General features: G+C 38.0%; 1 protein-coding gene across 1 annotated transcript; it reads left to right on the forward strand.

Moving 5' to 3' along the window:
- Positions 1 to 321: 321 nt before the first annotated feature.
- On the forward strand, positions 322 to 23,614 carry RTCA (RNA 3'-terminal phosphate cyclase; the record flags this gene model as incomplete). The annotated part of the gene is made up of 11 exons (XM_079696611.1): positions 322 to 366; positions 465 to 565; positions 2,174 to 2,317; positions 5,428 to 5,551; positions 9,015 to 9,073; positions 10,502 to 10,643; positions 11,008 to 11,132; positions 12,059 to 12,117; positions 18,153 to 18,247; positions 19,415 to 19,519; positions 23,233 to 23,614. 11 exons carry the CDS (start codon positions 322 to 324, stop codon positions 23,332 to 23,334), a joined length of 1,101 nt encoding a protein of 366 aa, XP_079552737.1. The 3' UTR covers positions 23,335 to 23,614.
- Positions 23,615 to 27,667: the final 4,053 nt, after the last annotated feature.

The raw sequence follows: 27,667 nt of genomic DNA on the forward strand, positions 1-27,667 counted from the left end.
TCCAGGGAACCTCCCTGGCCACGACCCCTCCTGCTGGACAGCTTCCGATTTGCCGGAATTTTATGGGCGCCGCCTCTTTAAGCGCCGCGCGGCGCGCATGCGCCCTGGCTGTAGGCCGGGCGAACCCGGCTTCTGCACGCAGAGCGGCTTGGTTTGGGTGGGGCGTTCCCGGAACCGGCGTGTCCTCCGCCTTTACGCGGAGCCCTGCGGCCCAGAGCGAGGACCGCGCCTCTGGAGCTGCGAAGCAGGACCCTGCGTCTCCTCTTGTTCCCGCTCGGGCCGAGGCTGAGTCGCGGTTGGCCAGGCCCTAGGACGCCCCCCATGGCGGGCCCGCGGGTCGAGGTGGATGGCAGCATCATGGAAGGGGTGAGTGCTGAGCCCGAGGCCTGGCGGGTTGCGGCTGCAGTCCGGGCTGCGGCACAGAGCTTGCCCATTTGATGTTCTCTCTATTCTCTCCGCACCAGGGCGGGCAGATTTTGAGGGTGTCTACGGCTCTGAGCTGTCTCCTGGGCCTCCCCTTGCGGGTGCAGAAGATCCGAGCAGGCCGCAGCACGCCGGGCCTTAGGTAAATCGGGGAACCAGGCGGCGAGACTGGAGGGTGGAGAGCGGGCTGGAGGCTCGGGGCGGGGGACAGGCCATTGGGGAATGGGGGGCGGGTCTTGGGGCTGGGAATCTGGAGCCCGGCGGTGATGCTGGGAAGATCCGCCGGCCCCAGGGTTGAGGACTCTGCAGCCGGGCCGCAGAGGCCGCGCGATGGTGTTCCGGGCTGGGCGGTTAGCCGTAGCCAGGCTTGTGCGCCCTTGAAAGTTGCAAGGGGCAAGTTCAGAAAATAGGCCCATGTTTTCTCTCTTTGGCTAGAGTTGTCTCGTTTCCTAATGAGTTATCTTTTAAACGGTTTCCCCGCCTCATCGGGCATTCCAAGTACCCGGAGAGCTCGTAGCAGCGGGCAAGGTAGATCAGGGCAGAACAGCCTCTAGGGCCGGAGGAAACCCTACTTTTTAACCAGTGCATTTTCTGCTGCCGCACGTTTTAGTCTCATAAGGACCCTGAGATGTGTCATTCCAGCTTTCATTCAGACCTCTAGGAATCTGTGGATACGACCAGGATTATCAGTTGTAGGAGAGGGAAAAATGTTGACAGTTGACCTTGTTTCTTCTGTCTGGGAAGCTAGGCATGCCACTATTTTAAGTGTCAGGTATATGCACCTGTTAGAAGAGGACCCAGGGGGAAGACAGATTGATTCCTTGTACTTGTATTTTGTATATATTTCATTCTAATGGATCAACTATCTCTTAGTCTTTTATCCACACTCCATGTTGAAATTATTAAAAAGCAATTACTGATATGTGTGAACAGTAATTCTCTGTCACAGCAGTAGTTTGCAGTAGTAACCCATTTCATCAATAGGGAAATTAATTCATTAAGGCTGTGTGAGGTATTTTATTAGTTTGCTAGGGCTGCCATAACAAAATACCACAGACTAGGTGGTCTAAACGACAGAAATTTATTTTTGCACAATTCTGGAAGCTGGAAGTCCAAGATCAAGGTGCTGGTAGGATTGGTTTCCTCTGAGGGCCATAAGGGAAGATTCTGTTTCAGGCCTCTCTCCTTGACTTAGAGGTGACCATCCTCTTGCCCCCTCTTCCCATGCTCATCCCTCTGTGCATGCGCACCCCTGGTATGTCCTAATCTTCTCTTTTTGTAAGGACACCAGTGAGAGTGGGTTACAGCTCACTCCTGACTGCCTCTTTTAACTTAATCATCCCTTCAGAGGCCCTATTTCTAAATACAGTCACATTGTGACGTACTTCAACATATGAATTTTAGAGGAACACAGTTCAGCCCATGCAGGTATCATAGATTATTCAGTGAAATGCAAGTGAGACTGGTGGCACTTAGTTTTATTAGTTTTCCTCTTTTGCATACTTCTGATTTGCAACAATATTATCAGCATATATGTTTATAGTTAAAATAACTGGTCTGGAAGGAACCCTTAAAATAATGCCTACCAGCAGGTAGTCTACATGCATAAAAAGCCAAAAGGAAGCTCTGGCACTTACTATGGTTAGAGCTTGCTGTTTTCTTGCCATTGAAGTTTTATAAATGTGTCATAATAAGTGGGGATATAGGCAGTCTGAATGCACACGTTTTGATGCAGTATTATGACCTGAAGGCCTCAGCATTTATCTGGACTGGAAATGATTCGAGATTTCTGTGATGGGCAACTGGAGGGGGCAGAAATCGGCTCAACAGAAATAATGTTTACGCCAGAGAAGATCAAAGGTGGAGTCCACACAGCAGATACCAAGACAGCAGGGTATGTGTCACTTACATTCCATTTAAGTATGGGTTTTGGAATTAGACCTGGATGCACATGCAGGTACTACCACTTACTGGACAAGTTGCTTAACCTCTTTGAAGCTTTAGTTTCCTCACTTTTAAAAAGGAGATAAAACTCTTACCTTTTAGGGTTAGAGACTGTGTAAAGTTTCAGATACCTAATTGCTTCCTAATTGTAGCTGTTGCTATACCTATCTAGAATTTTCTCACATGTGTAGTATAGCATATTTGTTTCTTTAGTTTTATTACTTAGAAAATTAATATCTGAAAACAGCTGTAGTTTCGTGCTCTATAGTGATGGTAGTCTTTGTGGTGTAGAATATTTAGTTCTTGGCTTACAGCAAATTATGAGCCATCTTCTACTTTTAGTCTAGGTATTTTTTTTTTTTTTTTTTTTTTTTTTTGTGGTATGCGGGCCTCTCACTGTTGTGGCCTCTCCCGTTGCGGAGCAAAGGCTCCGGATGTGCAGGCTCAGCGGCCATGGCTCACAGGCCCAGCCGCTCCACGGCATGTGGGATCTTCCCGGACTGGGGCACGAACCCGTGTCCCCTGCATCGGCCGGCGGACTCTCAACCACTGCGCCACCAGGGAAGCCCTAGGTATTTTTGTTATCTTTTAATAGATACTTATACAACCCTATTTAGAAATTTTTATATATGATCTTGGCTTTTTCTCCCCATTGAAAACTGGATATTTAACAATTAAATTGAGCCTTTATCCCTTCCTTTTCCTTTATCCTTCCTTTTATTGATAAATCATGGAGAGAAATTTTTGTGTTTTCTGTGTTATTGGCTGATTGTTATTGTAAGCAGCATCCTTTTACCAAAATCCTATCCATTTACTAGGAAATCTGGTAAAGTAAGAAATAGTACTGTAAACCCAATGCCAGTTTGTTTCAGAAATGACTGTTTCAAAAAATTACGATTTTTTTTAAGCTTAAAATGTTTAGTGACGATTGAGATTTGAGTTATGATGTGAATAGACTTCTGCTAAAAGGGGCTTGCTGCTAGGCCTAAGGTGAAGTTTGCCAAATAAGAACTTTCTTAAGGAGATTAAAGCATTTTGAGGTATCTTTATAGTCAGCTTATTATTTTGGGCATTCTCTGGTACAAAAGGGGGGAATAAGTTATAGTTAATCAGCTGTCTAAAAATTAACTAACACAGAATCATAGAATTTTGAAGCTACAGGAGAGAAGATAGAAACCATGTGTTCCAACCCTTCCTCTACTTTGTGAATGAGAGAGTGAAGACCCTCTGGTGTTAAGTGATTAACCAGAGGTCATAGAGTCAGGATCAGAGCTAGAATTAGAATCTAGGCCTTCTGGCTTCTAATCCACTAGAATGTATGGACAGTGAGTTTAAGGTTGGTAGTCCAGCTCCATTCAGTAAACTCAAACAAGATTGTTCCTAGTAAGAAAAGGCATCTTATTTATTTGAATTCTAACATTTTCATCCCTAACTGTGATTACAGTACCATGTGTTTTCTCATGTCTACCTTTGTCTTTGCAATTCCTTACTCTTCTAAAATTAAGGTTTTCTTTAGTCTTCTTGAATCTGATTTTATTGAATGGAAGAGAGACACTTTAGCTGTGTTGGGTTTCTCAGGGAATAAACAGAAGTTCAGTAGTTGTAAACCTATGGTTTGTAGTAAACTGAACATTTCCAGGTTTTTTTCACTTGCTCCTAGGCTCAATTCCTGAGAACAAGGATTATATTGTATGCATTTTCTCTTATAATGCCTAACACATTATACAGTCAATAAGTATTTACTGAATTAATGAAATGCATTATCAGTGATAGAGACTGTCTAATTCAGTACACATGCATCATTGCTATAAGAAAGTTAAGTAAAGGCTATCTTTTGGTATGTAGAGGCTATGTTGCCCTCCTTTTCAAACTACAGTCTATGTATTAATATGATTGTTTTCCCTTGACTTTGGAGAAGGGAGATAACAGCTCATTTAGAAAATCTGACCATTTCATTTTATAAAATGCTACATATTCTATAATTATTTCTTGTGATTTCTCACATTATTTGACTATAAGGACCATACAGAGGTGAGTTATGGTAAGGATTATCTCCTTAACAGTTTTTTCCATGTAAAATATTTGGCTATCAGTCTTTGTAAAACATTACTGTATCATACCACAAATGCCACCATGGTAGGAACTGTATCTTAATATCTGGAACGATGCCTTCTGCATGGTGGAGACTCAGATACAATCATTAGAATATTTCTAGACCTTGATGGTTTTGAATGCATTTTCATAAACTATTACTTTTTTTTTTTTTTTTTTTTTTTTTTTTTTTTTTTTTTTTTTGCGGTAGGCGGGCCTCTCACTGTTGTGGCCTCTCCCCCTGCGGAGCACAGGCTCCGGAGCACAGGCTCAGTGGCCATGGCTCACGGGCCCAGCCGCTCCACGGCATGTGGGATCCTCCCAGACCGGGGCACGAACCCGTGTCCCCTGCATCGGCAGGCGGACTCTCAACCACTGCGCCACCAGGGAAGCCCTAAACTATTACTTTTAAGAATCCTTTTAGGGCTTCCCTGGTGGCGCAGTGGTTGAGGGTCCGCCTGCTGATGCAGGGGACGCGGGTTCGTGCCCCGGTCTGGGAGGATCCCACATGCCGCGGAGAGGCTGGGCCTGTGAGCCATGGCCGCTGGGCCTGCGCGTCCGGAGCCTGTGCCCCGCAACGGGATAGGCCCGCATACCGCAAAAAAAAAAAAAAAAAAAAAAGAATCCTTTTATAAAAATGTTGTAAAGATGCTTTAATTAAAAATTTTTTTTTTACTTCTTTGTAAGGTAAAGAAAAGTGTTAGAACTTACCTGAGATCACACAGCTAATGTATTTAGTATTGGATTCAAACCCAGATTTGCTTATCATTTAAGGCCAGTTCCTTCTACTGCGAAATACTAATCGGATGTTATCATTCAGTCACTGGAGTGTTTTTTAACTTTAAACTTGAGGGCGTGTACCTGCCTTCTCAGTTGTCTGTGCTTCAGCTAATGGTGATATGTAGTTATGTCTCTTTCTTGAGACTTTAAAAAGAAAATGCAACTAAGCCTGTTCTGCCTTCTCCTTAGGAGTGTATGCCTCTTGATGCAGGTCTCAATGCCCTGTGCTCTCTTTGCTGCTTGTCCATCAGAACTTCGTTTGAAAGGTGGAACTAATGCTGAAATGGCACCACAGATTGATTACACAGCCATGGTAAGGGCTTTTGTTGCTGTTGATAAACTAAGATGATCTCACATAGTCTTCTGAGTCTCCATTCTCTATTTAAATATATCCTGAGTGTTTTTGTGTACATAGCTGTTTAATTTCTTAATGGTGTCTCATTCTGTTGTGGGAGAGGATAATTATTTTAGATTGTGTGTTGTATCCTAGAACTGTGCTCATGGTGAATTCTTTAAAAAGCCTCAGTTATTATATACATTATATTACTTGTATGTATATTATATTACTTATCATATAAGTCTGTTATTTTCTGAATACAGGGATTATGATTTGGAAGAAAAACTCAAAGTAAGAATTAAATACTATGTTTGACAGGATTGGTGAGGATGTGGAGAAATTGGAACGCTTGCACACTGTTGATGGCAATGCAAAACGGCGCAACAACTATGGAAAACAGTATGGAGGTTCCTCAAAAAAATTAAAAATACAACTACAATATAATCCAGCAATCCCACTTCTAGGTATTATCCTGAAGAGTTGAAATCAGAATCTCCAAGAGATATTACCATTCCCATGTTCATTGCAACACTATTCATAATAGCCAAGATGTGGAAATAACCTAAATGTCCATTGATGGATGAAAGGATAAAGAAAATGTGGTATATACATACAATGGATTACTATTTAGCCTTAAAAAAAAAAAAAAGAAATTTTAGAATATGTGACAACACAGTTGAACTTTGAGGACATTGTGCTAAGTGAAATGAGCCAGTCACATAAAGACAGTACTGGCATGATTCCACTTATATAAGATATCTAAAGTAGTCAAATTCATGGAATCAAAGAATGGAATGCTGGTTAGGGGAAGGGGGAAATTGGGGAGTTAATAATCATCGTTCATAAATTTTCAGTAAGATAAATGAGCTCTAGAGATCTGTTGTACACATTGTAACTATAGTCAACAATATTGTGTTGTACTCTTAAAATAAATCTCATGTTAAATATTCTTACCACAATAAAATAAAATTTAAAAAAATAATTAAATACCATGTTTTGACTATAAATTTTTAGAATGATAAAATTCAGTATTGGCATGCTTATACAACTAGTGGGAGAGAAAAGTGGTATCATCTTTTTTTCTCCAGGTTTATTGAGGTGTGGTTATTTATACTAAAATTCACCCTTCGTAGTGTATAGTTCTGTGATTTCTGGTGTATGATTGTGAACCAGCCACCACAATCAAGACAGAGAATTACTGTAGAAAATTCCGTTATCCCTCTTTGTAGTCAATCCCACCCCTCCACCCCTGGCAGTCAGTGATTTGTTTTCTCTCATAGTTCTGCCTTTTTTTCAGAATGTCATATAAAAGAATAATACTGTATATAGCCTGTTGAGTCTGTTTTTTTCACTTACAATACATCTGATTAGGGGGAGTAGGATGGGGGAGGGATGGATTGGTAGTCTGGGATTAGCAGATGCAAACTATTATATAATAGAATGAATAAACAACAAGGTCCGACTGTGATAGACCATAATGGAAAAGAATATGAAAAAGAATGCATATATATGTATAACTGAATCATTTTTTAAAATAAATAAATAAATTTATTTATTTATTTATTTTATGCTTGCCTCCTCGGGTCTTTGTTGCTGCACGCAGGCTTCCTCTAGTTGTGGTGAGCAGGGGCTACTCTTCGTTGTGGTGTGCAGGCTTCTCATCACGGTGGCTTCTCTCGTAGCGGAGCACAGGCTCTAGGCCCGCGGGCTTCAGTAGTTGTGGCACATGGGCTCAGTAGTTGTGGCTCGTGGGCTCTAGAGCACAGGTGCAGTAGTTGTGGTACACGGGCTTTGTTGCTCCGCGGCATGTGGGATCTTCCCGGACCAGGGTTCAAACCCGTGTCCCCTGCATTGGCAGGCAGATTCTTAACCACTGCACCACCAGGGAAGTCCCATCACTGCATCATTTTGCTGTATACTAGAAATTAACACAACATTGTAAATCAACTATACTGTAATAAAATAAATTTTTAAAAATACATCTGAGGGCTTCCCTGGTGGCGCAGTGGTTGAGAATCTGCCTGCCAATGCAGGGGACATGGGTTCGAGCCCTGGTCTGGGAAGATCCCACATGCCACGGAGCAACTAGGCCCGTGAGCCACAACTACTGAGCCTGTGCATCTGAAGCCTGTGCTCTGCAACAAGAGAGGCCGCGACAGTGAGAGGCCCGTGCACTGTGATGAAGAATGGCCCCCGCTTGCCGCAACTAGAGAAAGCCCTCGCACAGAAACGAAGACCCAACACAGCCAAAAAATAAATAAATTAATTAATTAAAAAAAAAAAACATCTGAGAGTCATCCATGTTGCTTGTATCAGCAATAAAAGCTAAGTAGTGTTCTATTATATGGATATTTGTTTATCAGTACCAGTTTATCCATTCATCAGTTGAAGGACATTGGGACTGTTTCCAGTTTTTGGCAAGTATGAGTAAAGCCACTATAAACACATATAAACACATACAGGTTTTTCTGTCTGAATGTAAGTTTTTATTTGTCTTGGGTAAATACCTACAGAGGGGTTGCTCAGTTGTAATCGTAAGTTTATGTCTAACTTTATTGAGAAACTGCCAAATTGTTTTGGCATACAACGTGGCTGCATTGTTTTGCATTTTCACCAGCACTGTAGGAGAGTTTCAGCTCTTCTTCATCCTCCCCAGCGCTTGATAGTCTCAGGTTTCAGTTAAAAATTTTTTTGCCATTTTAATAGGTGGTACAGTCTTTTAAAATTCAGTTTGATAGGATGTATAATGAAAGTTAATCTCTCTTCACCTCGTAATACCACTTCAAGGAAATGACCTTAATTAAATATTGTGAAATGCAGCAAAAGATAATATTAAAGGTATTGGAGCAGAGCATTATATACTATAATTATTGTTATATAATATACATAATTATGTAATAATGAAAACTTGGACAATGGTTAGGTAAATTATGCTAGAATACCATGAAGTCGTTAAATATTTTTTAGGAGGAATTTTATAATGTTGGGAAAATGCTTTTGTTTATAATGTTAAATGGGGAAAAATGTATAAAACGTTGTGTATGCAGTGAGATTTCAACTATATAAAAGAAAACTGAGAACGCAGAATGGAATGCTATTCAACACCCCCTAATTTCTTACGGTACACTGTATTGAGAAGGTTAGGAAATACTGGCCTCTGGAGTTAAAAACTGCTCGGATCAAGTTTCCTGAGTTCTGATTTTTTTTTTTTTTCCATTAGATAGACTTGCACAGCTCTGATTAATTAAATGTTAAACTTTTAATTTTAGCTACATGTCAGTTATTTTATTTGAAAAATAGAACTAGCCTACACATTTTTATATCACTGTTTATCCATGGTTCCTCATTACTACTTCAGTGCAGAGCACTTTTGTTTACTAAATATACTTGTTGACAGTGAATATTGGTGATTAAAGTTACAATAAACTGATTTTTTCAGGTTTTCAAGCCAATTGTTGAAAAATTTGGTTTCACATTTAATTGTGACATTAAAATGAGGTAAGTTACTTATTTCTTAACCCTTTGACCCACTACTTGTGCTAAAAATAGTGGAAAAGTTAGATCTTGGAGAACTGTCATTCTGTAACCCACTTAATACATATCTTATAGGAAATAATAGTACTTTGTGGCTTAAAAACAATAAGCAGCGGAGGCATGGGGACTTGAAAGGGAATTGCTACACTGAGGCACCTTCATATCTGGAATTATCCATGCTCACCACAGACAGAATGCTCACTGTGTGCAGACAACTGGAATGGGCACTGCAGGGTCGTAAAAGGGATTCTCTTCCACAGAGCAACCAGAATTATTTTTCTTAGAGGCATGTTGGGCATTCAGGTTATTTCTCTGTAAGGCTTCCCTTCCCTCTGTAAGGCCACATAGTAAAAAGGCCAAATTTCTTGGTGTGGCATTTAAGTGATTTGCAATCTTATTCCAATTTACTTTTCTAGCTTTATCCTCCCTCCCCTCCATATATTCTAGCTACATGATTGTTGCCATTCCCTAAACATACTTTGTGCCTTCAGACTTCCATATCTTTGTTCATGTTTTTCTTCCCCTGCTCTCCTAAAAATTGGAAATCCTACATTTTCTGAAAATGAAACTTGTAATTTCTTATGTGAATTGTCAGTGATTGTGCCTCAGTTGGAGTTCCTATTTACATCTCTCTTGTAGTCCTCCTTACAGCCTGGCTTGTGTCCTAGTAGATTATATGTGGAGCCCCATCTTACCAGATGGGGAGTTCTTTGTGGATAAGAGCATTGTCATTCTCATCTGTGTGTTCTCAGCATCTCTGTAGAATAAGTGACACTAAATATTTGAGTTAAAATTTTATTAGTGGTTCAGCTACTAAATATTCATCATATATTTATTGAGCACCTACTATGTGCCAGACATTGTTTTAGGCACTGGAATATAGCAGGAACAAAATAGACCAAGCTCCTACCATTAAGTAGCTTAAGTCTAAAACAGCACTGTTGAATAGAACTTTCTGTACTGAGGGAAATGTTCCTTATCTGTCCAGGATGGTAGTCACTTGATACATATGACTATTGAGCACTTGAAATGTGGCTAGTAGGATTGGGGAGTTAAGTTTTAAATTTTATTAAATTTAAATTTAAATAGAGAATTCCCAGGTGGTCCAGTGGTTAAGACTCTGCACTTTCACTGCTGAGGGCGTGGGCTCAATCCCTGGTTGGGGAACTAAGATCCTGCAAGCTGTGTGGCCTAAATAAATAAATAAATAATATTCATTCATTCACATGTAGCTTGAGTCTACCATATTGGACAACACAGATATAGAACATTATTTGGAAGTTTCAAATATGAATTATATAGTTGGTTATCACTCACATGTTATTTTATTGTAAATATTGAGCTTTATTTTTGTCGTGCAATCAGTTTATGTATTTATGATACTTTTCATAGGGGCTACTACCCAAAAGGAGGTGGTGAAGTGATTATCCGAATGTCGCCAGTTAAACAGTTGAACCCAATAAATTTAACTGACCGTGGCTCTGTGACTAAGATATATGGAAGAGCTTTTGTTGCTGGTGTTTTGCCATTTAAAGTAAGCTGCCTAATTCACTTTACTGTATACCTGAAACTAACACAACATTGTAAATCAACTATACTCCAATAAAAATTTTAAAAAATAAAGTAATAAACAATAAAGTTGTCTAGATGATCTTAGAAGTGTGTGCATGTCTTGATAAGTATTATATCATCTAAATTTTGAAATTATTGAAAGAACTTAATTTTTAAATAAATCTTCATTAAATTTTTTTTAAAATTCTGTGTTCTCTACTGTTAAAAATTGTGTTTTTATATGATGCATGTAAAAGTTATTAATTATATGTCTTTGAAGGCTTGAAAGCAACTGTAAAAATAATCATTAATTTATTTTATTCTATTTTTTTGTCTTGCCAAAATAGGTAGCAAAAGATATGGCAGCGGCAGCCGTAAGATGCATCAGAAAGGAGATTAGAGATCTGTATGTTAACATCCAGCCTGTTCAGGAACCTAAAGACCAAGCTTTTGGCAATGGAAATGGAATAATGTGAGACAATATACTTTTTCCTAGATGTTGGTTGAGAGAGCCCTGAAATAATTATTCTATTTTAATTAAAGATTTGTCATTTTTTTTGTTTATTTAAATTTGTAGTTTTAAGAAGATATATTTTTAAGGGCATTCCTATCTAAACAACAGTATGATGAATTATGATGATTATTCTGATTTTTTTTTCTGAGGATGGTTTACCTTTTATTACATTATAAGAGCCTTTTTGTTTATATAGCAAACTTAAATGTTTAAGCTAATCAGAAGTTAGCCTTTGAAGATGATCCTAAGAGAAATATTTCCAGTTGCTTTTCTATATCTCAAATGTGAAATCAGTTTACAAGTAAATATTAGATACGGCAAAGATCTATTTAAAAAAGAAATATAGTATATTAATCCATTTAGTAGTTATTGACTTAAGTGTTATAAAAATGCTTTAATATTTTTGAAGAATAAAAGTATCTTTTGTGGATATTTAAATTTAAGCTCTCTTTTTCAGATTTTCTATTAAAGGGCTTAAAGTAAATGCATTTTCTTTGTATGATAATACTATCTAAAAACTATAAAATAAAACCAAACATCTCTGTAGTGAGACCTTTTCATTTAAGATAATGAGTGCAGTATGCCTTTGAAATGGTACCCCTTAGTGCTGATGACAAGACTTCTGGAAGGGCCATTCCTTACCTGTGAGTGGATTAGAATCTAGTGTGACTTCTTGTCCAAAGTGCTGAAAGATACTCATACCCTGATGAAGATGGAGAATGCTAATCATGCTGCTCTCTGTATGAAGACTTTCACTTTTGTAATATACTAGCCAGACCTAATTCTGCTTATTTAATAGTCACTGTTCTCCTGTGTTGTATTTGCATGTAATTTTGGAATATTTATAGCATAGATAGTAATACTTTTTTTTTTTCCCTATATAGCATTATTGCTGAGACATCCACTGGCTGTTTGTTCGCTGGATCATCGCTTGGTAAACGAGGTATAGCTAAATGAAGGGGGTCCACTGTTCTCAGTGCTACTGTACAATTCTTTAATTATCTGTCAGGATTAGGATTTTGTAGAATGATGGATAACAAGTTTGAAAGGATATGGTTAACTGATTCTATTTTAGAGTCAATTAAAGTTTCAGTCTTTCCCCCAACTTTATACTTCTAAAATTTTCAAACTTACAGAGAAGTTGAATGATTAGTGAATATCCATAAACTGTTTGCCTAGATTCACTGGTTATGAACATTTAGCTACATGTTGTGTGTGTTTCTGAACCATCTCTATGCAAGTTGCAGGTACCAGTTCTCACCCCTGAATACTACAGCCTGTCCATCCAAAGAATAATATCTGCATAATCACATTACCATTTTTATACCCAAAGAATCTGTCTATTATATATGTATTTTTTTTAAGATTTTTTTTTGATGTGGACCATTTTTAAAGTCTCTATTTAATTTGTTACAGTATTGCTTCTGTTTTTATTTTTTGGCTTTTTGGCCGTGAGGCATGTGGGATCTTAGCTCCCTGACCAGGGATTGATCCCTCACCCCCTGCATTGGAAGGTGAAGTCTTAACCACTGGACTGCCAGGGAAGTTCCCTGTCTGTTATATTCAGACGTAACCAGATACCTCCAAAATATTCTTTAGAGCAGTATGGGGTTTTTTGTTTGCTTGTTTGTTTGTTTTTGAGCACACACAGCATTTAGTTGTCATGTCTGTTTAGTTTTTTTTTTAAAAAAACACAGAATAGTCTCTTCACCTTTTTTTTCCTTTCATGATATTTACATTTTGAAAAGTCCAGGCCATTTTCTCATAGGATTTTCCACAATTTGAATTTGTCTGATTATCTCATGATTAGATTTATTCAGGTTAAACATTTTTAGTAAGAATATTGCACAGGTGATTTTGTGTACATTCTATTGTATCACATCAAGGTGCACGTAATGTCAGTATGCCCTTTATCAGTACAGCTGACTGATCACTTGGTTAAGGTGGTGTTCTCCAGGTCTGTCTGCTATAAAGGTTCCTTATTTATTTATTTATCTACCTACCTATCTGTCTGTCTGCCTGCCTGTCTATCTCTACCATGCTTCACAGCATGTGGGATCTTACTTCCTCGACCAGGGATTGAACCAGTGTCCCTTGCAGTAGAAGCACGGAGTCCTAACCACTGAACCACCAGGGAATTCCCCCTTTTCCCTTTATAATTAATAAATACTCTGGGATAATACTTTGACACCATCTGATTATCCTGTCTCAATACAACTTTCATCCAGTGGTTTTAGCATCTGTTGATGGTTCTTCCCTGCATCAGTTATTACAGTGTTGATTTCAAAATACTGAATGTTTTTGTGAAAGGGAAATTTCTGTAGTATTTGGTATATTTGGGAGAGTAGATACATGTATGCATCTGTTGGTTAGTATTTAAAGTTACTTTTGCCATTGAGACAACTTCTAATTGAACTTTTCACTGTTTGTGTGGCAGTTGATTGCTTTATTCCTACTTTGTAGCATCTTTAAAAGATGCTTACCCTCGCTATGCCATTTAACCACGTTATTACTGCTGAATACAAAAACTTCAGGTAATTTTAGTCTGCTCAGTTGGTTGATCTAGATACAGTTGGGTGTCAGATCTAACCAGTGTAATAGAATAGGTAAAATCAACACCTTTGGTTGACTGGATATAAATGAATTCTGTTTAAAACTGTGCTGTTCAATGTGTGGTTGGCGGACAGGTAGCATGTTGATATCATCTGAGAGTTTGCTGGAAATACCAATTTTGGGGCCCACCTCATGTATCAGATTAGAATCTTTGAGAGTGGGGCCCAGGAATCTGTTTGAACAAGCTCTCTAAGGTATTATAAAATTTGAGAAATAGTGATCAAAAACATATATTTAGTGTATACTCATTACTTGTTAGGTGCAGTGAAGAATCAACATGGATCAGTGAGCCACTACATGCAATATCTTTAAGTCTTGAAAGGGCAGAGATAATGCAAAATATGAAGCAGAGACTAGGACCCTATGTTACAAGTAGTAAGTGCTTGGCAGGCATTGGGTGGAATGTGAGTTCAGTTTGTTTGTATTATCGTTGGGTACCAAGATGTGCCAGGTACTATGTATGAAGGATTCAGAAGTAAGAGTCACCATTTCTGCCTCCTGGCTTAGTCTGGCAGAGGAGACAGACCAGTGCTGTGATTGTTCTATCCCCAGGGCACCATAGGAACGCAGGAGAAGAACAGCTTATTCTTTAGGGGCTGATTGACCCCAAATCTGTCTTGTGACATTCAGTGATCCTCCAGTGGGTTCTGTAGATAAGTAGAAGTTAGCCAGATAGAAAAGTGAGAGCTGAGGAAGAAGGACAAAGGAAAGTGCCGACATAAAAGTGTAGTTCTGTGTTTGGACAACTAGAACCATATGTGATGAGTACAGGATCTGGGTCAATGCAGAGAATGAGGTTAGAGAGGTCAACAGATTTTTGAAAGGCTTTATAGGCCATATAAAGGAGTTTGGGTTTCATCCTGAAAACATAAAGATTTTAAGGAGGGATGTAATTCCAGGTCTTTGGAAGTAAGTCTGATAGCTGTGTAGAGGATTAGAGGAAAACCATAGTGGAGGCAGGAAGACAAGAGTCTGTTAACAGCAATTCAGGTCAGAAATGGTGAGGACCTACACCAAGGAATGCAGGCACTGAGTCTAGAGAGATGAGTACTGATACAAGGGTATTTAGGAGGGTGAATAGACAATTTGGTGATCAGCTGGAAATGGGGGTGAGGGATGCAGTGTAATGACCTTCTAGATTTCTAACTTGGGTAACTGGAAATACTTAAAACTTGTGAATATGGGAGGTAGAGTTAGTTTGCCAGGGTAGAAGATAGTTTTGGATATGTTGTATTGACATCATGAAGGGACCGTTAACTCTGTTATGAGCAATACTTGGAATTAACTTTACTGCCAGCCCTGAAAAAGTTTCTTTCCTAGTATTCCATAAACATTTTTTTTCGCTTTGTCATATGAGAAGTTGTCTTTGGACAACGCTCATGTAGAATGCACAGTATTTATTTTTAGACTTATAGTGGTAGGAGGGAATAGAGGATAGAGCAGCACACTTACTGAGGTTGCCTGACTCCTTCTGGTGCCTGCCCTTGTTTCCTGTCAGGCACTTAAGTCAAAGGAGATGTCATTAGCAAATGCAAAGACCTTGGGGTCTTCTCTCTTAGTCTAGGTAGTCTGTATATTAAGCATCTCAGAGAATGTCATGGATCCCATTATCCAGATCCCCTTTTTATTTCTGATTTAAATTAACTAGAAAATTACTAGACTCTGAATCCTAATGTTTAAGCGTTATTATCAGAAGCAACATTGGCTGGTTGTGCACACCACCATATGTATTAGAAGCAGTAAGTTGTAACTAGTCATGTTTTTGTCATTGTCTCAGTTACTAAAACTATTTTGACCTTAGTTTCCTTATCTATTGAGTGAGAGAGTTAGCCTGAAGAATCTCTGAAATCCTTCCAGTTATAACATTCTTTAATCCTGTTGCAAAGGTGAGGTTTGTTTGTGGTTTTTTTTTTTTTTTTTTTGAGGGAATCTTGCAGTTTTAGATGGAGGCAGTGTATTATAACAGAGAGCACTAAACTGAGAGCAAGAAGACCTAAGTTTTGGTCCTATGTCTGTCATTATCTTACATGGTGACTCTGGGCTTTCCTTATCTGAAAAATGAGATTGGACCATTATCTATGTATAAGAATCCCTTCCAACTTTATATGATTGCTGTATGCACAGAATGTATTTGTCTTTACATAGTTGAATATCTGTGTATTCGTTGATTTCTCGTCTTTCAGTTAGTGTTCTTTACTATGTGACAAATCAATTTGCTAAGATGAATTATGACTCTGGTTTATCAATCCTGTTTCTTATGTATGGAAACTGCCTAGCTTGTAGTAAGCACTTTTTTTCCTCCTTCAGTATATGTGGTAGTTCATGGCATCTCTCTGATGCTATAATCAGTCCTTTAGCTTTCTCTGTTCAGCCTGATAAATATTTTATAGTTTTGTCCTTTTAATAAGCTAGAAGAAACCCGAAATCATTGAATATTCATTTTAATTTGTTATAAACCATCAAAATTGAGACTGTTTTAAGAAACCTCTAGAATATCAGAAGAGTATTTATCAGAAAAGCCTTAAGTTTTCAGAAGAAACTAGGATTTTGCTCTTTTGTTTAGAACATAATACTAATAAGAAAAATTCTCATATTTACTTCATTTTGTTCAGTTGTCACAGACTGCTAGTAATAGGTGGTAATTATGTTAGATCCATTCATACCATTATTCGCTCTCAGGGCGGCTGGGTAGGAAGGAATGTGAATGGCTCTGAGAAATACTTTGCCCCTAGACAGAGAAACCTTGAGAAACCTTAGTGTGTCTACTGCTCTCTGATACTATTGATACAAAGCCAGGAATTCCTTCCTTCTCCTTCACATCCTCCATGCAAATTTTAGCCATTCTTCAAGGTCTCCCCTAAGTCCTTCATGTTCCATGAAACCTTCTCAAGTTATTCTAGAACCTATAATTTCCTTTTCTGAAATCTCGTTGGATATATAGTTTATACCGTAGAGCTTAGCACTTATCCTCAAATACTCTTTATATGAGTATTTTCTGATGTTTCCTTAGCAAAGGAACCAGTTTCTATCACTTAGTATGGTACACACAAAGTAGGTACTCAAGATTAACTATTTTTATTAATGGCTTATTATGAACCAGTCTTGGTAATAGAAGATTTATAAATATTATCTCTAATTTTAGCAAGTTTGCAACTTAGGTATTATCATCTCCATCTCCATCTGGAAGAAGAAATGGAAGAGGCAAAGTGGTTTACCCAAGAAGTCAAGATTCATACATATTCCAAACCATTTCATTCAGTCATGTAAATACTTACCTGATTGATGTTGTGAAGATAGTTTAATTTGTTATATTATTATAATAATTGCTGTAAGGGAAAAAATAGTTAAAACTTGATTTCCCCTATTCTGGTAAATTTTATCAAGACATACATATAGTCAAATGAATTTCCAAATATAAAATAAAATAAAAAATAACCACATTCTCATTTTTCAAAGGACATTTTCATTTGCAGCCAAGGGTTCATTTAGTTTAAAGTAAATAAAAATCATTTGACATTCCACTACTTCTGATGGACTTATTTTGTATTCAGCATTGTATCAAATATTTGTGGTATGTGTAGAGAAGTAGGAAGTAGAACATGGGAATAAATTTTCTGACTTATTTTCAAAATTAGGTGACACCGGGTAATTCCCTGGTGGTCCAGTGGTTAGGACTCGGTGCTCTCACTGCCAGGGGACAGGTTCAATCCCTGGTTGGGGAACTAAGTTGCCGTAAGCTGCGTGGCACAGTAAATAAATAAATAAATAAATATTTCAAATCTTAAAGGAATAAAACTTTGTGATATTTGATCTGAGAATTTTTATCTGTTCTTAGATGAAAATTATCTGACTTAAAAAAAATCCTTTAATTCTAATGGAATTGGCTGCCGACTAATTGTAACACATATGAATTGCAAACTTAAAATTTTGAAATCAAGGTGTAGTGTTATAGGGTCGTAACTTAGTTGTAAATTGGTTTTATAATTAGTACTTCTTTTTTTTTTTTTCTTTGGCCGTGCCGTGTGGCATTCGGGATCTTACTTCTCCGACCAGGGATAGAACCCGTGCCCCCTGCAGTGGAAGCATGGAGTCTTAACCACTGGACCTCCAGGGAAGTCCCCCTATAATTAGTACTTCTTAAGCAGGGCCAAAGCAGCCTGTTTTTTCTTCCACTTGTACATTTAATAAAATATTTGCATATGCTAAGCTCTCAGAAGATTAAATATACATGAAGATCGTATCCTAAAGGTTGCATTGGGTGAGTTCAGAGGCCTAAAAGATATTACACCAGTGCTAACTGGGATATATTAAACTTTTTGCCTCTTAGTAATTAATTTAGTTTTTTTTACATTGTGCCTGTTGCAGGTGTTAATGCAGACAAGGTTGGAATTGAAGCTGCTGAAATGCTGTTAGCAAATCTTAGACATGGTGGTGCTGTGGATGAGTATCTGCAAGACCAGGTAATGACACTTTTAGGATAAAAATCATCAAGCCTATTAGATTCAAATATTGAGCAATTAGATTGAATATAAATTTTAGTCATTGACTTTCAGACACTGATTGGTATGTCCTAGTTCAATCCATTTTTTAGGTATTTTTCTGAAATTTATATACCATAAATTTCAGTTCTCATCTTACTTGACCTGACTACAGCATTTGGCACAATGGAGCACTCCTTCCTTCTTGAAATACTTTCTTCGCTCGCTTTCTGAAATACTGTTGTTATCTTTGTATCTCACCAGCCTTACATTCTAGTCTCTTTGCCAGTTTGTTATTGCTGTTTGCCTCTTCTCAACTTCTAAATTTTGGAGAGCTCTTGAGCTTAGGCTCACACCTCTTTTGTTTATCTGTATTCAGTCCCTCAGTTATTTTGTACAGTCTCATGGCTTTAGTACCATCTGTATGCTGACAGCTCCTAAATTTATATCACTAGCCCAGACCTTTCTCCTTAACTGCATGCTCATTATATTTCTTATGCCTGTCAACATCTCTGCTTGGATGTATCATACACCTCTCAAACTTAACATATCTACTCACATTGAGAAGTGCTAGTGAATATTTCCAAATACAATCTTTTTATGGTGCACTGTCTTGATAGATTTTCCTTTCTACCATATTTTTTTCTCCTTAGTAGCAAATCAGATGTCTATGTTTAGAAATGTATTACTCAAGATTTCTTGACCAGTTTCTTAAGACAGTTTTCCTTATTTCTAGTCTCTTCCTTCTTACTAGTCTACACTCCAGTAATTCTGTATTAGTGTATTTATTTATGTGTTAAAATGTTGTAATTCTAGAGTATGGAAGAAACTTTCATATTATATATAATAGCTTACAAAGATAGTTGGTCTGATTAAATTTATTAACTTTCAACTCTATATTCTTAAACATTAATTTTAAAAATCTATATTGAGATCTGCTACTAAGCATTTCTGTGCTACACCACAGACTTTTGGTAACACAGGTTTTGTATCATCTTAAGACTTTTGGAAACCTAAAGAAATAGAAATTCTTTTTTGGCTATGTTGATTTCTATTATCAATAGTATTTTCATATGGAAAGCAGTAGAATTTTAACCCCAAATATTAGTAAATGTGTGAGAGTTTTCTTCTTGGTTCTTTTTTTAATAGCTGATCATTTTCATGGCATTAGCCAGTGGAATTTCCAGAATAAAAACAGGACCAGTTACACTCCATACCCAAACGGCTATACATTTTGCTGAACAACTAGCAAAGGTGAGTATTCTAACAGAAAGAGTAATTGATTTTCATTTTGGCCAATTTGGAGTCACATTTTAATCAACAGAAAACTTAATAGTAATTGTAATTGCTGTCATTCGGTGAATACTTCCTATGTGGCAGACACTGAGCTCACTCAGCAGTGAAGCTGAGTTGTCTCACTCTGCATGACCATTTTAGGTGGCTATTTATTATTAATCCCATTTTACTTATGAGTCTAGTGAGGCAGAGGAATTAACTGCTCAAGATAGTTTCTTAGTGGCAGGACTGAGCTTTGAGCAAACTGGGAGAGCATACATCTAAGCTCATGTGTGGTACTGCCTTCCAGTAAGTGAAGATGTTTTAATGGGAACTATAAAATCAAATCACAAGGGATTTGCAGTGGGCTATAAACTTAAATTATTTATATAAAAATTTTAAATGTTTTATTTTCTTGTGATTTTATTGGGGTAGACTAGAGTATTTGCTGGACTTCTAACATTTACCAGTCTTTCAGCTTCAGAAAAGTAGATTTATAATTTTTTTTTTTTTTTTAATTTGGCTGCACTGCACGGCTTGTGGGATCTTAGTTCCCCGACTAGGGATCAAACCCGGGCCCTGGCAGTGAAAGCGCTGAGTCTTAACCACTGGACCACCAGGGAATTCCCTAGATTTATAATTTTTAGTGAAAAAGAATTTAACATTGAATAAACTCATATTTATACCTCTTCTACAGGATTCTTAACTTAAAAAATGTGACATGGGGCTTCCCTGGTGGCACGGTGGTTGAGAGTCCACCTGCCGATGCAGGAGACAGGGGTTCATGCCCCGGTCCGGGAAGATCCCACATGCCACGGAGCGGCTAGGCCCGTGAGCCATGGCTGCTGAGCCTGCACGTCCGGAGCCTGTGCTCCACAACGGGAGAGGCCACAACAGTGAGAGGCCCATGTACCACAAAAAAAAATAAAATAAAGTGACATGTATATTTCATCTGAAACTAATTTCTTTATAGAAAATTTAGAAAATAGAGGAAAAAAGCTGTCCCTAACCCCCCCTTGCCAGTAAAACCACTCTTGATGTTTAGGTATTCTCCTCCTCTCTTAAAATTGTTTCTCTTTGCGTTTTTTTGCAGTTAATGCATGCAGCTTCATTTCTTACTTTTTTCAGTAATGTGTGGCATATTTCCATTTTGCCATAGTCTTTATAATGTAATTTTATAAAATACTATGAAATTTATAACTCAGAATTTTATGAAGGAAGGTGACCTTAAGCATTTTAAAAAGTTATAAAAATAATGTACAATAGTATTAAGAAATTAAGCATTACAGAGGTGTACCAAGCGCAAAGCCACGGTTGCCCTACTCCTAACATATTATTTGTATGATTCTTAATAATATGTACTTTTTTGTTGTTATTAGAAAGGATAGGTAGATTTTGGTTAAATTGTGGGAAAAGGCTTGATAGGAGGCAAAGACAGATTATATTTGATGTCAAAAGATAGTTAATTGTATTTTTTATTATTCTACTTATGCTGTATTTTGTAACTACTATTTGTCTCCCCACGTAGACTGTGATATTCTTGATAGCAGAGACAAGGCTGTATTCATTCTTTTTTTTTTTTTTTTTTTTTTTTTTTTTTTTTTTTTTTTTTTGTGGTATGCGGGCCTCTCACTGTTGTGGCCTCTCCCGTTGCGGAGCACAGGCTCCGGATGCGCAGGCTCAGCAGCCATGGCTCACGGGCCCAGCCGCTCCGCGGCATATGGGATCCTCCCAGACCGGGGCACGAACCCGTATCCCCTGCATCGGCAGGCGGACTCTCAACCACTGCGCCACCAGGGAGGCCCTGTATTCATTCTTTTCTTTTCTTTTTAAATAAATTTATATATTTAATTAATTAATTTTTTGCTGCATTGGGTCTTCGTTGCTGCATGCGGGCTTTTTCTAGTTGCAGCGAGCAGGGGCTACTCTTCATTGCGGTATGCGGGCTTCTCGTTGCAGTGCCTTCTCTTGTTGAGGAACATGGGCTCTAGGCGCATGGGCTTCAGTAGTTGTAGCATGCAGGCTCAGTAGTTGTGGCTCGTGAGCTCTAGAGCACAGTCTCAGTAGTTGTGGCACATGGGCTTAGTTGCTCCACGGCATGTGGGATCTTCCCGGACCAGGGATCGAACCTGTGTCCCCTGCATTGGCAGGCAGATTCTTAACCACTGTGCCCCCATGGAAGCCCTGTATTCATTCTTTCTACAGTACTTTGCACATAGTAGACACTCACATGTTATTTGAAGTGAATACACAGTGGAAAGTGCCATCAACTGGAATTTTTAGCTCTGGTTTCTTGTTCAGCTTTGTTGTGTTTCAACTCAGTGATTTGGGGCAAAGGTGGTTCATCATTCTGTGTCTCAGTGCAGATAATTCATCAGTAAGGTCAGAGAGTGTGCTGTAGTCCCTATGGCTCCTTCCAACTCTAAATTTTTGTAGTTTTCAGTAGGTTTATATATAGGCTAGAAATGATTTCCGTAATTGTTACCTGTGTTTCATATTTATATAGTGCTTATAATTTGAGAAAAAATATATACTATATAAATTGTCTATCTAGCTCAGAATTCAGATTCAGTGTTTATTCATTCAACAGTAATTTTCAGTGTCCAGTGTGTCAGCGCACTGCCACATAATACTGAAACTGGAATAATTTGTAAATGTTACAGTTCAACAGGGCCTCGGAGTAGTGGTTTTCAAATTGTATTTCAGAGAATCAAAAGGTTTTAGGCATACTTGAAATCCCTTTGTCACAAATTAAGTCAGCCTACTCAGTTGTTTTGATTTTTATTCAATTTTCTTAGAATGAATACATTTCCTTTTTAAAAAATCATGTTTCCACAATATAATGATAGAGGTCAAATGTTTCAAAGCCAAACTTGAATTAGTTAAGTGAAAAATACGTTAAGCCCAATAAAGATGAATGAAGATGTTAATTGTTACCTCCCTCTACCTTTCTGCTCTGAACTAGGTATTTTAAATAGTATATATATATTTAGGGAATTAAATTAGCAAGAAAATTTGAGGGAACTAAAGGGTATTTATTTATTTATTTATTTATTTATTTATTTATTTTTGCGGTACGCGGGCCTCTCACTGTTGTGGCCTCTCCCGCTGTGGAGCACGGGCTCCGGATGCGCAGGCTCAGCGGCCATGGCTCACGGGCCCAGCGGCTCCGCGGCATGTAGGAACTTTCCAGACCGGGGCACGAACCTGTGTCCCCTGCATCGGCAGGCTGACTCTCAACCACTGCGCCACCAGGGAAGCCCTTAAAGGGTATTTTGATACTTGACAAGATAAAAAAAAGTATAAATGCTTCAGTGCCATGTTTTAGAAAAATTTTAGGAAGTAGGTAGTAGAGATGCATTATTATTAACAGTTGAGATTTTAAAATTTATATTTGCTTAAGCTGTACCCCTGGGGGGTTCTGATTCAGTGGGTATGGAGTAGGGCCCAGGTTGTATATTCTGACAGAACTCCACAGGTATGTATACCTCTGAACAAGAACCATGCTTCTGGAACAGAATATTTTATATCTAGGCCACTGAATTTCTCATGAGTCATTTGATCTTTGTATCTCTAGCTTCTTCAATAAAATGAGTTTGGTATTAACTACTGCCTATTTAAGCTGGAGTTGTGGGCTCGTCCCTCTATCGCTTTTCATATTATTTATATACTAAATGCTCTTCTGGTTTCAGGCTAAATTTACTGTGAAGAAATCAGAAGATGAAGAAGATGCTTCTAAAGACACTTACATTATTGAGTGCCAAGGAATCGGGATGACAAATCCAAATCTATAGGGTATTTGCCTTTAAAATGATACCTCAGTGATGTATTGCACTAATCATCTCATAAATATTATAGAACAATGAATAAGCAGTAACTTATTAAAGGAACTGACTTAAATTTGGAGATGAAGTACAGAAAGTTGTAGATGTGCTGAGAATGCTTTGTCCTATTAATCTCACTTTGACTGTCTTCTGAGATAGATAGGGACAGTGAAATTTAAGAGTTGGTGAATATGTATGATAGCTGATTTCAGTATTAAAGTATTGAAATAAAATATTCTTTTCACCTGAAGTGTGTTTTTATTTTTGATATAGTATATTAAGGTATGGATGTAGATTTGATCTGTAATTTGTGTATAATTCTAATCACTACTAGAATCTCATGTAAAATTTAATGAGACAACTTTGTACACATGTACTTGCTGTGTCAACAATAACATTTAATAAGCATTGTCTCATTATATGTATCTTCTTTCTAGTGGGCATTTGGTAGATATTGATTTTGAATCTGTCGCATATGTTGTGAAAGCTAAACAATGAGAACTGCAAAATTTCAACCCTAGTAAATTTGGCCAAATCAGCCCCAGGTATGTTTTTGTTTGGCTTATAGTATTAAAAAAAATAATTGCCGGGCTTCCCTGGTGGCGCAATGGTTGAGAGTCCGCCTGCTGATGCAGGGGACACGGGTTTGTGCCCCGGTCCGGGAAGATCCCACATGCCGCGGAGCGGCTAGGCCCGTGAGCCATGGCCGCTGAATCTGTGCGTCCGGAGCCTGTGCTCCACAACAGGAGAGGCCGCAGCAGTGAGAGGCCTGCATACCTCAAAAAAAAAAAAAAAAAAAAAAAAATTGCCTTTAGAACAGAATGCTTTTCATTACTCTCTATTGTCTTACACCTAGCCTGTTCCACATTTAGATTACTTCCTGGTCCCTGTAGGCACTTGAGGTTGTGACTCAAATGAAACTAGTTTTATGTAACAGCTAAATATGCCGTATTGTAATATAGTGAGGAATTCATTCAGACTTAGTTCTGTCTTGGACTTAATCTGGTAATGATTAAAACGTAGTACAAGATTGGGATTGACATATATACACTAATATGTATAAAATAGTTAACTAATAAGAACCTGATATATACAAAAAAAAACATAGTACAAGATACAGATCCAGAGGATGATATTATAAAACATTCAGAAAGTGCAGAATTAGTCTGTATAAAAAGGTGTAATGAAAAAAACTACTCCACGTACATAATCGCAATTCTTGTCAGTGATTTCTGTGGCCTTGGACAGTTGAGTTCAATTTGTTTTAAATATGATGATGATAGTATTGCTTGCTATTTGTATTTTCAGGGAGTAAATTTTATAAGTTAATTTCTATAACACATAAGGCATGAAATGTCTTTCTATTTTAGAGTCAAACTACACTTTTAGTATAGCTGTTGGAGGGGCTGTGTTAAGTTTAAGACTAGTGATGATATCTGCTGCTTCTGATGAGGTGTGTGGCAGTGTTAACGAGGTAGGTTGGAATGCAGAGATTGGGAATTTTGGAGCAAGGATTTAAGGTCAACAGTGTACATGATGGGTTTATGATTAATCTTGGCTTGGGTGTGTCACTACTGTTAGTCTCATCTTGGGTAAAATAAAGGTGGGACTACTGCAAAGAAATTTTTGTGAAGTTCTAGAAGAAGATGTTTATTTTCCTCAAACAAAATTGTACTTCTGTTCCTACTTCTATATCTGAAATTGTATTGATATTTCAGTATGTGTCTTCATTTTTTAATAATGACCTAATCCAAGTAATTCTGTTGATTGGACCCCATGTACACAGTGGGTACATTTAATATTTTGATATTCTTTAAAAATATTCTTTAGTGACTTTCAAGCAGGGGTATTCATACCACTTGAGTTTCACAAAGCCTTCCCATGAATTTCAAGTTTTCAGATGTCCGTAGTTTTTAGAGAATATGTTTCCAAATTTCTCTACTTAAATAAAAATGTACTTCTTTCTAAAATAGAGTTGCTTGCACTCAAAGTAGGACTTTGCAGTTTCTCCTTTTTAGCTTCTCTTTCACAATCTCCATTTTTCCTCTTTACAAAAGGAAAGTTTATTTTTTACCCAGCCTAATTTTCCTATGGTGTATTCCCCTGGAATATAAGAAAATCTCAAAGGCACCAAATAAAGGGACAATCTGAAATATTAGTCTCTGAAAAGTCTTCTCAAACTAAGAGATAAACCTGTACCTTATTATATATATTTGCATGATTTTAAGTAAGGAGATGAAAGTTCCAGTGTTTACTTTCCACAGATCAACATGACACCTTTAAATAAAGCTTATTTTTCTGATTATTAGAAACATTTTCAGTAGCTTTGCCGAAAGGCTACTAGAAATTTTAAATCTTTTTTTTTAATTAATTAATTTTATTTTATTTTATTTTTGGCTGCGTCGGGTCTTCGTTGCTGTGCACAGGCATTTCTCTGGTTGCAGTGAGCAGGGGCTACTCTTCGTTGTGGTGCACGGGGTTCTCATTGCGGTGGCTTCTCTTGTTGCGGAGCACGGGCTTCTAGGCTTGCAGGCTTCAGCAGTTGTGGCTCACAGTCTCTAGAGTGCAGGCTCAGTAGTTGTGGTGCACGGGCTTAGCTGCTCCACGGCATGTGGGATCTTCCCAGACCAGGGCTCGAACCCGTGTCCCCTGCATTGGCAGGTGGATTCTTAGCCACTGTGCCACCTGGGAGGCCCTAAATCTATTTCTTTTTAAACTTTGGTAGATTACCGCTTAGTAAGAATTATGAGTTACTTCTCTGCTATCTGTTCACCCCTACCATGTGGAGTGTGTTGTAGCTTCTATAATCTATATTATTAATATTTTGTAAATAATACACACAATTATATATTTTTAAGCCCCACACTTGATAACCTTTTTGTTATTGATTTCCATTGAGCTTTATCTCATCCCAATAATTAACATTATCTGTCCATAGATACATTATCTAATTTTTTAAAAAACATCAGTCTCATTAAGAGATATATTTCTTTTTTTTTTTTCCCCCCTATTTTTTGGCCACAGTGCGTGGCATTCAGGATCCTAGTTCCCCTACCAGGGATCGAACCCATGCCTCCTGCAATGGAAGTGCGGCATCTTAACCACTGCACCGCCAGGGAAGTCCCAAGAGATGTATTTCCATAAATTTTACTTTTATATTTAGTGGTATATCAAAACATATGTTTGTTATGCTCCATTGTATAATAATGCTGATAGTAATTAATCAAGGCAGAAGAAATTTTAAAACAATTTAATAGTCTTTTGTTCACTGAAAATTTTAAAACAATGTAAATTAAAATACATATTTTTATTACAGAGAAATATAACAAGGTGAACTTTTAAGCATAAAAATATAAAATTGTGTGGGAAGGAAATGTATTTTTTAATGGAGATGGTAGATATTAAACAGCTATGGTTTTTAGAGTCTAGTGGATAAATTTGAGAGTGATGGATTAGTTTTATTTTAAAATGACAATATTTACAACATTGATTACCTTCTTTCCTAGAACTGTTGAAACTTATGATGAAAAATTTTGAATCCCATATCTGTTTAAACAGTATTTTTTTGTGTGTCTGTGAAGATGTTTCCGGAAGAGATTAGCAGCTGAATTGGTGAACTGAGTAAAGCAGATTGCCCTCCCAAATGTAGGTGTACTTCATATAATCCTTTGAGGGCCTGAATAGAACAAAAAGGTAGAGGAAGGTTGAATTTGCCCTTTGCCTGATTGCTGGAGCTGGGGCATCAATTTTTCCCTGCCCTTTGTGCTCCCAATTCTCAGGCCTTCAGACTCAGACTAGAACCTACACCATTGGCTCTCTGGCTCTCAGGCCTTTGAACAACACTTCTGGCCTTCCTGGGTCCCCAGTTTGCAGATGTGGGACTTCTCAGCCTCTATAATCACATGAGCCAATACCTTGTAAGTCTCTCTCTGTCTGTCTATATGTCTTTCTGTATATCTTTCTCCTATTGGTTCGATTTCTTTCGAGACCCCCTGACTAATACAAGTGATTTTATCAGAGCCTATAGCTTTGAAGGAGGGGCTCTCTGGGACTGATCATATCTCTCAAGAAGGGGTACTCTAGCTGGTTATCAGACCTCAGGAGCATTGTGGTTGGTACTCAGACTTTTAAAGGAGAGGGATGCAACCTGGCAGGTGCTTAGGTGGTTCAGGTGGTCTGGCCCAGCAGGTGAGGGAGCACAGCGGAACTAATATCCTTACTGCCAAGGGAGCATAGCAGGGTATGTGGCAGGGCCAGCTGAAGAAAGCTTGGTTGGAGCCATAGCTGGCGGCTACTGTTGTTG

Source organism: Hyperoodon ampullatus (genome assembly GCF_949752795.1).
Source record: "Hyperoodon ampullatus genome assembly, chromosome: 2".
NCBI classification, from domain to species: Eukaryota; Metazoa; Chordata; class Mammalia; order Artiodactyla; family Ziphiidae; genus Hyperoodon; species Hyperoodon ampullatus.